Source organism: Nematostella vectensis, chromosome 10 (genome assembly GCF_932526225.1).
Source record: "Nematostella vectensis chromosome 10, jaNemVect1.1, whole genome shotgun sequence".
NCBI classification, from domain to species: domain Eukaryota; kingdom Metazoa; phylum Cnidaria; class Anthozoa; order Actiniaria; family Edwardsiidae; genus Nematostella; species Nematostella vectensis.
In genome coordinates, this window is record NC_064043.1 from 3332332 (window position 1) to 3347527 (window position 15196).

Consider the following 15196-nt stretch of genomic DNA (forward strand, 5'->3'; position numbering starts at 1 on the left):
GCGCATATGCAACCACAGGAAACCCATGAAAACCATATCAAAACGAGAAAAGCAAAACTTCGACGCCAACAAGAAACACGGAAGTCTTTACAAAGAAAACAATATATTTGAATGGGTAAGGATATTCGGTGACAGATTTCTGGTCTTTCGATTGCACGAGAGGTACGTTTTGGCTCTCAAATCTTTTAAAAGAGAAGAGTCCCGCGTTTTATTTTGTTATGACCGGGATTAACCAGACGTTGCATTCGCTATTTTTGGACGCAGCTGAGAAATGTCCGGACAACATCGCTCTCACCTACTGCACTAGGGACAATATAGAACACAAAACATACAGACAGCTAGTTGAGGATGCTGATAAAGTAACTTCAAGTCTAATAAAGGTTGTCCAGCACAGTAAGAATGGAGTGATTGGTATATTTTCCAGGCAAAGTCCAGGTCTATTGGAATGCCTAATTGGTGTTCTGCAAATGCCGGCAGCGTTTGCACCTATCGGAACTAGCTGGCCTTCGGCAATGATATGTGAGTTTCTTTCTAATGTGGGAATTGATACAATCCTAGTAGAAGCAAGCCTTCTATTGCAATTTAAAGAGACTCTTCAGAAGTATGATGGCAACTCAAGTGAAAATCATCCAAAGCCATTTAGGATTATCAATGATCAAGCCCTCTCAAGTATTGGATTTACACTGGTAAAGCTCCAAGACATAAAGCAAGAACTGCCAAAGTTGAGTTTGGCTTTTGTAATTCAAACATCTGGAACAACAGGAAAACCGACAACCGTCATGGTGCCACACCAGTGCATAGTCCCCAACATTATCAGCCTGTCTCAGATATTTGCCGTCACACCTGAAGACTCAGTGATAGTGGTATCCCCATATACCTTCGACCCATTTGTTGTCCAGGTATTTCTGGCACTTGAGGCAGGGGCCAGGGCAGTTCTTTTACATGAAACGGATAGGATCTTACCATCAAGACTGTGTTCAGTAATCAAGAGCCAGAATATCACAATCCTTCAGGTGATTATTGCTGAATTTGAATCAGAGCAAATGAGTATGTATTGTGTATCCTACCCTTAGAGATCGCAATTTGTAACAACATTTGCCACACAGTAGAGCTTACCTAAACAGGACTCAGATATAAGGGATGTACTTGCATAACAGTACTTACTTTCCAGTCTTACTTCCTGAAACACATTTAGAAACACGTTTAGACGAGTCTTACTATATTATGCTAAGTATTTTTATTCTTACAAATCTACTTATTCCTACAGCCAACACCATCCCTCATGAATTACATCGGTCTTGATTTGATAAGGACCAGCCTGCTTGCCCATGATTCACCATTAAGGGTGCTGGCGCTGGGGGGTGAGCCGTTTCCATCGACAAGTGTCCTGTTTCAGTGGAAACACCCTGACTGCACAACTAAAATATTCAACCTCTACGGGATTACTGAAGTCTCAAGCTGGGCAACATGCCAGAAAATCGTGATTTGTTCAAAAGGTGCACAGCAGGTGTCAAAGGATGGAGTGCATCTTTCTGTTGACGAAAGGATTCCAATCGGGGAGCCTCTTCAAGATACACTAGTTGATATAAGAGATGAGGAAGGGAAGAAGATTTCTCATGGCATAGGGCAGATGTATATTGGTACGTGTCAGTGACAACTAAAAGTTATCAGATTGGTCACAAGGAACTTTATGACTAATGCTATTATTTTCCAGGATTTCTTATTTTAATCAAAATTATTTTATTCAACTTCTATTTCCAGGCGGACATAATCGTATTTGTTTTCTTAACAATGAGATGGATGTTTCACCAGGAACAATGCGCGCATCTGGAGACTGGGCACTGATCAATAATGATCAAATATGGTTCCTTGGCCGGAAAGACCGACAAATAAAGCGATTGGGTCAAAGGACCAACCTACTATGGATAGAGCAAGCACTAGCTAGAGTTTTGCCAAGGCATACATTTGTTGCTGTTGTTGTAAAAAGTAAAGTTAGCTCTGAACAGCAAATGTTTCAACTACCAAAGATGGACCGTCTTCACCTGTTTGTAACATCAAGTGATGACTCATCTTCATGGGATTTGTCTTTTCGAGTTCGGTCTATAATCAAAGATGTCCTTCCAGTTCACGCCCACCCTGATCACATCCATATCGTATCAGACTTACCTCTGACTTCTCACGGTAAAGTTGACATGGAGACTTTACTAGAGGGCATCAGGTCTTATCAACATGTGGAGACGAGTTCTAGAGGACACATCAATAAGATGTGGCTAGAGGCGACAGGGTTTGGCAACAATACTGGCAAATATGCGCCTAGTTCTGAGAAAGACCGCAAGGACGATCTTAAGAAGTCAAGAAGAGAACGAATTACTGAAGGTGATGAAGACTATGACTTGGACACCAGCTCATCATCCCGTCTTACTCTTGTTGAGGCAGGCAGTATGTTTTTAGCAAGTGGGGGGAATTCATTGCAAGCTGTCAAACTAGCGGAAAGTATAACATGGTGGTTGCAAAAGAACAAAAGCGGCAAGTGTTTAGAACTTGACGATTTGTTGGATGTTATCTTGAACAAGCCGTTTGGTGAACTTTGTCGGTATGTCGAGCAAAAATGTTCAGTTTTGCATACTGATGATGAGCGATTGGACAAGGGAGCACACGTGATATCAGAATGGAATGGGAACAGTGGCGTAAGTACAATCAAGGTTGGGAAACTGTCAAGCGGGGAAGATTGTCATCGTCTGCCAGGAAGTGGTGCCCAATTTTCTGTAGGGGAATCCATAACAGATCCTTCAGGGAAACGAAGCTGTTTGCGTAAGCAAGGTTTTAATGTGAAGAGAATAAAGCATGGAGCCACTTCATCAGTGACTGATGTATTTGAGCCAAAGGGTGTTTGCTGCTGTTCTGTACGTAGGGGTGTGCAGATCACAATTTGTAAGCTCTGTGCGGGGTCATCCTCTTCGCAGCCTATAAGTCACAGTGACTGTGTTAGCTACTCTGGAAGACGTCTTGGTAACAGGACTGTACAGCTATCCAAAAAGTGGCGCGCAAATCTTTACAAGTGTACTGACGCATCTCCCCTTGTGGTCGGCTGTAGGGTAGCGGATCTAGATTCTACTGAGAAGGGTTCGGGCGAAGCGGCTCTCTTCCACGTGGAGTCTGGGCTTGTATACGTTGGCTCCCACGCGCACGTGTTCAAAGCTATGCGGCTATCAGACGGTGAAGTTATGTGGGAAACTGAAGTCGGCGATAGAATCGAGTCTTCGGCAGTGTTATCGAGATGCGGGACATGCATTATTTTTGGTAAGATTATATTTTTTAAAAACTTAAGATGAAAAATGAAACTATGCAAATCTTTATCGCTTCCCGGTAGCGGGAAAGAATAAAAAGATAAAAGGGCCTGGCACTCGGGCTATGATATGATTTTCCGCGGATTTACCGCTAGTTGGGCGGAAGAGGAGAAGGGGTGTGTGTTTGTGGGGAGGGGGGGGGGGGGCGTCCCGTGTCCGCCTCCGGCGCCTTTATGGTCAACCAGCCGTGACAGAGTAATCATGACAACAGACAATAATGACGATATAACATTGTCTTTTTGAGATTACCTTTATTATGGATGGTCATGTTTTTTTATCTTCCCAGGTTGTTATGACGGGAAGATTTACATCATCAATCGCTTCTCAGGAGTCATCGGGTGGACCTATCAGACACACGCCCCAGTAAAAAGCTCCCCTTGCGTCGACCCTACTACGGGTCTTGTCTGGGTTGGGTCACATGACCACCACCTGTACGCTCTAGATATAACAAATCGTGTAAGCGCATGCGCAATTGACTGTGGTGGCTCATGCTTTAGCTCGCCGCGTCTGAATCCCACATGGGAGAGACTTTTCGCTGCCACACTATCTGGAGTTTTACTTTGCATAAATACTAGCGACATGATGATAGACTGGAGTACTAAGTGCCCAAAGCCTGTTTTTGCTTCTCCTCTTGTGACTGATGTCGGCGTAGTGTGCGGGTGTGTCGACGGTTATTTGTACGCGTTTGATCTAAGCGGAGCTCCTCTATGGAGTCTTGCGACCTCTGGGCCAATATTTAGTTCCCCTGTACTCGCTAGGAGGAGGTCACTTTGCCAGGAAGCCATTGTATTTGGGTGTCACGACTCGCATGTCTATTGCGTTTCTACGCGCGGGGAGCTGGAATGGTCCTTTAAGGCTGATTCTCCCATATACTCTACGCCTTTTATCGTGCCTTTTAATAACATCGTTCAATTGAGAGAGCAGTCCTTTACACCCAATGATATTAGCAAGGTAGTTGGCGTAAAGGTGAGACAAGCAGAGCATTCCTTCTCACCCAATGATATAAGTGATGTAGATGGCAATGTTGAATGCCCCGCCTTTGTACATCTCAATAGTACTTGTAATGAGTCTGTAAGCGAGAACTTTATCTCCACCAAAAGAGACACCTTGGAGGATGAGCTAGTGCTAGTTGCATCTACTCGCGGGACTGTGTACATGTTAACCCTTGACACGGGGTGCTTGCTTGGCTCAATGGCGCTTCCGGGGGAAGTGTTTTCATCACCTGTTATTGGAAGGGGTGCGATATTGATTGGCTGCAGGGATAACTATTTGTACTCCCTCAAGGTTGAGTCGATATGACTCCAAAGCTAACGAAAACATGAACGTCCTTGGATGATGCATATCTTAATTATGTTTCATGGGGGTAGATCTTTTTATTGCGGTGTGTTGGTGGAGGTGCATCGTCGGATCACTCATGTGTAAACTTCCGGTGTGTAAACTTCCGGTTAACTTTTGTTGGATGGTCCATCGATCATCCGTAAACTTTTTGTGGTCTTTCTGTGCTCTTGCAACACAGCAATCCTTAGATCATATAAACTTCCAGTGTTCAACTTCCGGTTAAAGCCTAGTACTGTAAAAGGGCTTCGTCATAGAACTGTGGTCCTCTACGGTCGCTGCCTAGTATGACTGTAAAGTATATACTAGAAGTTTCTAATAGAAAGTGAATGCTCGGGGGACGGGACGAACATGTTTCAGTACAGGGGTTCTCGAAAAAGACCGCTGGTCAGCATGAAACCAAAATACAAATCAGCCGACTGGGAAGCCTGTGGTGTGGACACGAAAAGCTGCATCCACTATATGAAACTCGCGCATGCGTTAAAAAGACCGCTGATCCGCATGAAATAAAAACACAAATAAGCCGACTGGGAAGCCTGTGGTTTGGACACAAAAAATTGCATCCACTATATGAAACTCGCGCATGCGCTAAAAAGACCACTGATCAGAATACAATCAAAATACAAATCAGCCGACTGGGAAACCTGTGGTGTGGACACGAAAAATCGCATCCACTATATGAAACTCGCGCATGCGCCAAAAAGACTGCTTAGAAATTGTCTAGAATAAATTTTCTCCTCTACGATGATATTTTTGGAGATATAGGGGTTATTTGCCCAAAAGACTTAGCAGTTTTATTATTTCACATATCATTAACCTCATTGAGACTAATCATTCGATACCAATTATGGCAGTTACTGTTGCTATGGTAACCAAGCCACACCCAAAATACATGATTTTAATGCTCTTACGGTAACAGCTCTAGCTCTGAAACTATAATTGGAACACAAACCAAACTAAGGATATTCATTGCTAATACCTCAAACTATGTAATGAACCTAAAATTGCTATATAGTTGACATAAATGGAAAATTATCAAGTAAACAAACAAAAAGCTTATAATTTTAACCAGCATTCTTTGGTAAAAAGCCTTCATATTACTAAGCATTGTAAAAATTTCAAGGTTTTTGAGGTTCATTACACTACTACAATATCAATAATTATTCCTGCCAAATTTCATGCAATAATATTAAAAACACAGGAACTAGTGAGTGTTACGCTGAGCCATACATTAACGGATCATACCCCCTTAACTTACCACGGGCGTTCTTAGTGATTAACTTACCACGGCCGTTCTTAGTGATTAACTTACCACGGGCGTTCTTTGTGATTAACTTACCACGGGCATTCTAAGTGATTAACTTACCACGGGCATTCTAAGTGATTAACTTACCACGGGCGTTCTAAGAGATTAACTTACCACGGGCGTTCTAAGAGGTTAACTTACCACGGGCGTTCTAAGAGATTAACTTACCACGGGCGTTCTAAGAGATTAACTTACCACGGGCGTTCTTAGTGATTAACTTACCACGGGCATTCTAAGAGATTAACTCACCACGGGCGTTCTTAGTCATTAACTCACCACGGGCGTTCTTAGTGATTAACTTACCACGGGCGTTCTAAGAGATTACCTTATCACGGGCGTTCTAATCCGCATATTTAACAGTAACGAACTCGTTGAAACGACTCGTATTAGTAGGCCTCTGATACGATGTAGATTTAGACCCGAGGTTATACCCTGAAACATGTGTAATGCGACGCCCTTTAATGATACGAAAAAGAGGATTCTGTGGTTTGATTCTGGAAACGAACAGCCGGCATGCAATATTTCTTCGCTCGTGCAACGTTGGAAGGTTTGCAAACGTGACTGAACCCTCATAACTACGACTTGGGAAAGTAAATGTTCATTTCATACTATTTCATTCCAGTTACCTAAGTCACTTGGTAACGAGGTTTGAGACCTCGAGGGGTAATAAAAAATACTTAAAAATAGTAATGTTTTTTTTTTGTAAACTAAAACTCGCTGCGGGTTAAAACTCCACGGGTTTCTTTGGTATTCTGTTTAGTATCGCGGTGTTATTTACATACATTTAGGGCGCCTGTCAGGGAATGCGGCGCTTATTCATTCATACTAAGATATGGTGAGGGGTGAAGGTTAATTAATAATGAGGCTGTCAATACATACTACAGTGTATTGCCCCAATTACGGACGGTTTTTGCATTTACCACCATAACTTTATAGAACACTTAGAATATAACACTTTTGATATTTTTCCAGTAACAAGATTAGACGTTAACCTAATAAAATACTTATAATATATTTACATATTTTTTCAATTTTAGGGCGCCATGCTCGAAAAGTATGGGTCACTGATTTGCCCTAATCCCGGTCTTCGTAAGATCTTTCATCCACGTTAATTACATTGAGTTCGTTTTTTTTCCTGGAAGAAATAACAGAATACCACTCGTGACAATTGGCTTTAATTCGATAGCAATTGATCCGAATCAAACTAAACTCATATAGATGAAAGATCTTGGTAAGATCTCTCATCCATGTTAATTAGATTGAGATCGCACCAATTTCCAGGAAGAAATTAACAGAATACCACTCGTGACAATTGGCTTTAATTCGATAGCAATTGATCCAAATCAAACCAAACTCAAACAGACGAAAGGTCTTGGTAAGATCTCTCATCCACGATAATATCATATAGTAGTATAGATATTGAAATGGAAGTTTTCTTACACTTGGCTAGGATGACAAAAGGGCAGCTGAAAGGGACTCTTTGGCACAGATGTTAACCACTAATAGCCATAGCATACCAGCAGCAACAGCCCCCTATTACCAAGTCTCTCAATTTGGATTTTTATCCTTAGAAAGATGCCCTGTATTTGAAAGTTGGCATGAATACAGGAGTTCTGGTTGTTTATATGAAATGGAGCAGTGCAGGAGTTATTCATAGCTATTTATAGAGGAGCAGCCCATCATGTTGCATCAGCGCCATTTTCTTTTTCTGGTTTTGGTGTACTCTCATCATGTTGAGTTTTCATTTCTTCATCAAGCCTTTCCTTGGCCCGAACAACCTGCAAATTAACAACAGTACATTAACAATAGCATAATTAAAAATATTATAATTAAGTATTCAGCACTAAAATAATTCAATAATAGGGCAACTTGCTGTGGATGACATGTTTTAAAGCTTGATGTATACTATTTCAATCTGTTCAAGTTCCAATCTGAGGGAGCCCAGAGGGTAAGAACAGCTTTGAATATTGTCTAATTTTGAATTTCACAATGCTGGACAAAGCCCTGAGGTTGTGGTACAGAGAGAGCCTTGGTTTAAGGGAAAACACAAATACCATAGACACCACAAGTTCATGTAGGGTTTTAGTTAGGTGTATGTACAAACAACACAAATACCATAGACACCACAAGTTCATGTAGGGTTTTAGTTAGGTGTACGTACAAACAACACAAATATCATAGACACCACAAGTTCATGTAGGGTTTTAGTTAGGTGTACATACAAACAACACAAATACCATAGACACCACAAGTTCATGTAGGGTTTTAGTTAGGTGTACGTACAAACAACACAAGTGCAATCTCCACAATACCTTGGACTGGAGGTAGAATGAACCCCCTGCAGCCTTGTCATTAACTTTAAAAAGATGATCATAACTCTGGAAACCAAGCACAAAGTTAATAACATGTTTTTATGAGTATAGAAGACTGTTGATTATGGTACTGATGAATACACTTACTTTCTGGATTGCTTCTTGTTCAAGATTTTGAACATTCAGTATCTGCTTCGCTTCCTGTCAAAACAAAGGAGAAAATTCAAAAAGTATTTCCTTTGATTGAAAATTCAGTACTAGAAACAGCACCCTCAAATAAGAAATGTTACAAATTTTCACTATGTTTAATGCAATAGCATTTTCACTTAATTTTCTGGGGGTATGGTCAACTTTAAAGAAAGAATAAATTTTACTTTGCAGCCATTCAGAAGAGAATAATAAATTCTATGCACATGAAAATCTTAAAGCTTAGAATAAAACAGTTCGCCTGAGACTCGCACTGTATTAATACATTAGTGTGTGTGTCGGTGTGTAATGTGCAAGTTCAAATTGTAAATCTAATAAACACACCAGCACTAGTAGGCCAAGAATGGCACATATAGCAGAGATACATGTATATTATGCTATGGATCCAAAAATTGTCAGACAGTGAGTACTTGACTAACCTGTAGCGTCATCCCCATCATGCTATTGGCTGCAGCTCTTTTGGCTCCTTCCTTGGCACCGCTGGCTGTCCGTTGTGCAGCTCCGCCTTGAAAAAAAACAAAGCCAAGTAAGGCCTTGCCATCTACTTGTGTCAACTCAAATACATTTTATTTCCCCAAGAGATTACTTAAAAGAAAATTAAGACGACCATAACGTCATTAAGGGTGGCATACAGCCTATAGTCATGTAAAAGTGCCCCTGTGCCCAATACAAATAATGAGGTTGGATGCAGCAGGATGGATATGAATAAGGCCTTAGCCACAATACAGTTTTCATTGAAAGATCTAAGAACATTTTACACGTGTTAGTAGGGAAAACTAGCTAAAACTGTCCACACAGTATCTAAAATACGATGATAATATACGATTTATACCGACAAAGTATTGGTTAGCATAGAGCAAGAACACTCTATTTAGATGATATTCTCGCATGATCTCGTGAGGGTGTATAAGTAAATGTACTCAATATTTCAATATTACGTCATTCATCGGGTAGCATGGCGCAAATGAAGTCCAAATCTAAAGTAATTCTTTAATTCTACGAAACATAAACCAGTTATAAGTTACAAATATAAGAGCCCCAACAGAGCACAGAATCCATATTAAGTACAGTCTAAAAAAACTCACTCTGAAATTCTTGCTTTAGCGCCTGTGCAAAAGCACGTCCGACCACTTGCCCGCCAAGGATGATGATTTGTGCCAGAAAACGCGCCTAAAACAACAAATTTCGCATAAAAAACCTTTAAGTGGGAAAGGATCTCCGTGTGGTTTAAGCGCAGTAAGGATACATACCATAATTTAGTATTTTTCGCGAATTTCCGTGAATTACACATGAAGTTGATGTTGTTTGGCAGACATTTTTTCCCAGAATGCTTTGCAAGAAAGCATGTGGAGACTAGGCTCCAGGTCTTTCCTGAACAGATTACATAAGTAAACCAATATGTAAACCTGCGATCCCTCGAGCAAGGGCATTAGCTTAGAAACACAGTTTGTCAAGCTACATGAACGCAGTCATACCAGGTGGTATGACTAGAAAAACTACAGAAAAGCTGTAGAACGACAACAACCTTTTTTATAAGAACGTTCAATTTCCAGTTGAGGCTGGGCCGTTCTTATTTTTGGGACATTTTAAGACTGAATATGTTCTCAACGATGTTCTTAAATTTTTAGTTTATATAAGAATATAATACCCAATGAATTATTAGAAAGAGAATTACACCTAATGATCAATAGTATTAATAAGGTTGTTACTATTAGGACAATTCGATTCTGCATTTTAGAACGCATCAGGACAAAAAAAGATTTTTTTTTCTGCTATCTGAGCCTCGGCATGTTCTTAGCGTGTTCTTGAAATTTGGTGAAATCTCAGGCTGGGCGAAATAGTGGAAAGGCAGGGGCGTAGCCAGGGGTGGCCAAGGGGGAGCCCCCCCAGCCAAAAATACGGGCAGTAAATGTATCGAGACATTATCTAAAATACAGGAGAAAATGCCTTGAAAGTCCCTTTTGGGCTCCCTCCTGTTAAAGATCCTGACAACGCCGCTGAAGGGTTAGAATAACTAAGTGGTCTGACTGCGTAGGTGGGCGGAGAAATCAGGGAATTCTGACGAAGTTTTTACAGGCGTGTAAAACATACCATTTTAAACTTGTATTAATTTATTCCCTGTTTAACTATGGGTCTTGCTCTTTTTTTGAACTGCGTGCAATATTATATATCTTCATACACAATGCTGTGTAACAAGTATGTGTAAGCCAAAATGCACTGGTTTTCTAACATGACAACACATAATTCCCAAGAGAAGCCTAAGTGAAAAAGATCCCGATATTTTTTTTCAAATTGAACAAAGAGAGTTGTGCGTGGCGTAACCGTATAAGACTAGCATTGGCCTCCCTATTAATGTGCGGCCTTAATGTGCGAGCGCCTCTTGTACCTTTGCATCGTACAGTACGCTAGAAAGCGGTTTTGGGGCTGAAATCTGCAGCCAGCCGTAAGGCTTTAGCTTTCACTCCAACTCCAACTCGTTAGTTTTAAATGGGTGATGTTCGACCCTTTGCTAATATGCTAGTTTTAATGGGTGATGTTCGACCCTAAGCTAATATGCTAGTTTTAAATGGGTGATGTTAGACCCTAAGCTAATACGCTCGTCTTTGTTTTTCGTTTCTGTTTTGTTTTATATCACTTATACGCCGTGTTTTTTATGGCTGTATTACGGAGCTTTTTTTCTCGTTCACGTTCATATTGCAATAAAGTATATCACAGGGGCGGCGGAAGGGGAGGGGCAGGGGGGGCGAAAGCCCCCCACTTTTGAAAGTAGGGGACAGCGCCCCCCACTTATCTGAGAGAATGTTTCTTTAGATATATATGAATTTTTTTTTCTAAACCACGCCACCCCTTCCCCCTGAATCCACAGCCCCCCCCCCCGTTCCCACCAACTTTCGCCCCCCCCCCTAACACACACTTATGGGACCACTCCGCCGCCCATGTATTATTAAAGTCGGAAAGCCAGTAATTACGAACAGGGGCGCGCATGCGCGAGAACTTCATTGGGTTTTCTTTTTATTATTTGGTTTCTACATCTTTTATGTCAGTCAACGTATCTCTCTGATCTTTTACAACGCTTTCTTACAATGCTTTTCTGCTCATATCCTTTTAATTAATATAATAAGCCAAATCTACACTTTACCATCATCTAATATACAGGTATATAATTCCGATTTGGATCCAAGCAGAGTTCTTGCGCCATTATCACTTCTTTTTACCTAAAAGAAAAGAAATTATTTTTTTAAGGTTTGGTTTACACATGCCGATTTACGTATTTTTGTGTATACACTTATTCTAAAAAAACGTCAGTGTGCAAATGGCAAACGGGCATTGACAAATGCCATTTCTACGACCGAAAGGACCCATGGATCCCAAAATATTTGTTCCAAATTCAGAAATATATAAATAAAACATACGGCTATCCATTTAATAGAATTAATATATGGTTCTGATAACGCTTGAGTTTATTTATCATCTTTATTTTTACAAATGAATGCTACCCATAGCACCTTTCGGTCGTAGAACTGCCATTTGGCAATTGCCATTCGCCGTTCGCACTGACAACCTTTATTGAAATAGGTGAATTCATTAGGTTTGCGTACATTCATTCGGTTTGGCGTACATTGATTCTTTCGGTTTTGTATACATTCATTCGGCAAAGGCGCTACAACTGACGCTAATTTTTGTGTATGTCGGTCCCGATTCTTTTTTTTCATTGAAAAAAGCAATGGCCCCGCAAAAAAAATCGCATCTTGCGAGGCGAGTATTCGCTTCTCGCAAGATCTCCCCGGGAGATCCAAGTTGACGATGTTGATTAATGCCCCACCACACCTCCTCTTAAATTAATTTAATAAATGACAAGAGCAGCTGGTCTAACATTAGTCGATTCCCTCTCATCAGTGACCTTAGTGGACCTGTTCTGTAATGTATTCCCATCTCCAGATATGTTTTATTGTTTCACCTTTTGATTTCGGTTTTCCTTTACATTTGTGTCGCGCATCAGTGTCGTCATGGCAGCCAAAGACACCGTCACACGACCGTCTCTTAGGTGCACAGGCTTTTTTGTATTGGTATCCCTGTGATGGAATTGAACGTGAGTACATCTGGAAGAATAAGGGCTACCCATATCAACATATCGCCGTTTACACCGCGGCCACGTTACTGTGCCATCATAGTAACATCGCATAACACAACATACCTTAGATACGAAGTAACTATAGAACATTGCCGGATGTGTCTTTGTGCTTTGCGATTGTTGCTGGTGTGGCTCTAGTGGCGTGACTGTAGGCTTGGCTTCGGCTATCGCCATCACCTTGACGGCGCCTGCGGGGGGCTTGGGTCTAGTTTCGACAGCGTCTGTAAGTGCTGTGGCGCAATCTACCTTAGAAGAGTAATAAGTGTCCATGGAAGCGAGGTCGGCGAGAGAAGGAGTGGGCGCTATTGGAGGCCTGGTCGCCTGCTGTTTCTTTTTCTTGCCAGTTCGCTGAAGGGTCGAATGTCGTTTCTTCCATGGTATTATACACACAGGGCGGCGACGGCGTGATACTGTCGTACCTGCAGAACCAAAGGGAATTGGTATTTAATGGCAAGCAAGGGATATACTGATACAGCAGCGATGAGCGCGTAGGGAGTCGCTTCACATGTATTAAGACAAATATTGTATTATTGTTTACCATAGACGCCTGTCGCACATGTTTAAATGACTTTCTCAGACTTTTCGCGCACTAATATTCCAATTTTATTCTTTTCTAATTTATTTTCTAATTTTTCGGAGTGGTTAAATATTTGCGCGAAATAGAAAAATAGCAAAAGCGCGACAAAACAACAGCATTTTTTTGCTCCGCATCCGACTCTCCGTCATTGCTACCACGCGAGACTTGTTGGAATACTGTAAATAACGCGTACGTCCTGCTGTTTACGCGTTAGATGTCGTGCGTAGCCATGCCCTTCAACGCCCCTCTTTTAATAGGTATCAGGTCTAAATCACAGATCGATTTGGATTCAAAGCACAAGCTTTCATTTGCTTGTTCTTCGATTCCAAATCTGTGAGCTCTGAGTCGGAGCTCCTTGTGCCGCTAAGCATTTGAGGTCAGAAAGCGTCCTTTTCTTGAACGCTGTGTCTACTTGCACGGCTTCCGGTAAAGGAGGAAAAAAAACTAGCTGCACGGCTGTCTCCCATTTTCTCGATTTTTAGTCTAAATAACAAGTTTCTGGCTTTGAAACACTTCCACTATTATTAAGAACAGCCAAGAGATGATTTTTAGCTTGAAAAGCTGTGCATTGAGTGAAACGCAAATGCTCGGCACAGCATTCTTTCACAAGTAGACACAGCGTTTCTCGAATTATGCAATTCCCCAATAACGATTCCAAAAGACAACTATATTTTTCCTTGTCGCCATGCTAAGAGGGAAAATCCTATATATTAATAAATGATGAATTTCTAAACGAAATCCATGATATAAAATAGATGGCGAGATCTTGAACGAAAAATACGGGCCAAGTAAACCTTCAAAGGGCTTCAAAATTTTTGTGGTTATGTGGCTGTATATCTACGCAGCTACCGGAAGTGTGGTCGCCATAATGGGGTTCGTCCTTTGGGCGAGAACGCTAATGCAATATTCATCACTGCTTCGAGCAAAATAATATTTTCAATACGTTCATGAAATTGCTGCTTTTCGCCGTAGTCGCTTACTAAACGAGCGTGAACGCAGCTTGCACGTGAAGTCTGTTTCTGGGTGCTAAGAAGCAAACCAAACAGTGGGAAATTCTAATTGACCTTACCGGCTTCTTTGTGTGAAAGCCTCTCCTCTGGACATCCAAAATACCCGTCACACTCAAGCTTTGAACTATGCTTACACGCCATTTTACTAACATTACACGAGAACTGTCGAGCGAGACTTGAGCTCTGGAACCTTGTAGTTGAGATGGTTGGGTAGAAATCCAGATTTTCCATCCATTGGTTCAAAGACTGTGAGTCATGATCGCTAGGGTCACCACCATCGTCCACACATTCGCGTGGACTTCTCTCGACAGGTGCATCCGTCGACTCCGAATACGCGATGCTGTTCCCTACTAATTGAAATTCATTTAGAGAGAAATAGCTTGGCACATAGTTATGGCTTTGAACCAGGAAAACATGCCCGAATGAAAATCTGTTTGTGCTCATTGTTGGCGTAATAAATGCCGATGTATTTTGTCTGGATTTGTTTCTTGTTTTTACTTCAAACGCTTGCGTTGATCGTCGCACATTACGCGGCAAACACGACAGCAAATCGCAATCAAACATTTAACATAAGTTTAGTGGAATAATTTGAGTATCAGCTGATTAAAGCTGGGAGCTAAGGCGGTGTTTTTGGTTTCTAAAACTGATGACACAAATATATAGCATAAATAGTTAATAATCTCCCGTGAAACTAAATATCTATCAAACAGAAGCAACAATCTAGAAAGCTAAGGAGAGTATCAACCCACTTCACGTATTAGATGTCAAAATAGTACCCTCTTCCCCTCGCTAAGTGCAGTCAAAATAACAACTAAATGAATGAAGACCATTAAAATAAGATCACTTCAAATCACTGGAGATGTTAAATAGAAAAGACAAAAAGAGAGAAAGTCGTATTAATGATCAACTTCCTATAAATAAGTAAAATCATAGAATTCAAGACAGACAAATCCTGCTCCTCATTTTTTTT

The 15196-nt window shown here is 41.1% G+C and overlaps 3 protein-coding genes across 4 annotated transcripts; 1 reads left to right on the forward strand and 2 right to left on the reverse strand.

Moving 5' to 3' along the window:
* Positions 1-6: 6 nt before the first annotated feature.
* On the forward strand, positions 7-5889 carry LOC5516405 (beta-alanine-activating enzyme). Of its 2 annotated transcripts, XM_048733369.1 has the most exons (5): positions 8-162; positions 265-1013; positions 1268-1640; positions 1762-3300; positions 3634-5889. In XM_048733369.1, exons 2-5 carry the CDS (start codon positions 468-470, stop codon positions 4644-4646), a joined length of 3471 nt encoding a protein of 1156 aa, XP_048589326.1. In that variant the 5' UTR covers positions 8-162; positions 265-467; the 3' UTR covers positions 4647-5889. The 2 variants fall into 2 exon arrangements, with proteins under 2 accessions (XP_032242128.2, XP_048589326.1); XM_032386237.2 differs by having other exon boundaries at positions 7-1013.
* Positions 5890-6895: 1006 nt separating this feature from the next.
* Positions 6896-9869, reverse strand: LOC5516403 (mitochondrial import inner membrane translocase subunit tim16-B). Its single transcript, XM_001636420.3, has 6 exons — positions 9758-9869; positions 9593-9677; positions 8927-9012; positions 8448-8501; positions 8301-8366; positions 6896-7766 (listed from the first exon to the last, which is right to left on the reverse strand). The coding sequence occupies exons 1-6, from the start codon at positions 9758-9760 to the stop codon at positions 7668-7670; spliced, it is 393 nt and encodes a 130-aa protein (XP_001636470.1). The 5' UTR covers positions 9761-9869; the 3' UTR covers positions 6896-7667.
* Positions 9870-11502: 1633 nt separating this feature from the next.
* On the reverse strand, positions 11503-15047 carry LOC116620702. Its single transcript, XM_032386335.2, has 4 exons — positions 14286-15047; positions 12703-13058; positions 12466-12580; positions 11503-11722 (listed from the first exon to the last, which is right to left on the reverse strand). The coding sequence occupies exons 1-4, from the start codon at positions 14788-14790 to the stop codon at positions 11709-11711; spliced, it is 990 nt and encodes a 329-aa protein (XP_032242226.1). The 5' UTR covers positions 14791-15047; the 3' UTR covers positions 11503-11708.
* Between the last annotated feature and the right edge of the window lie 149 nt (positions 15048-15196).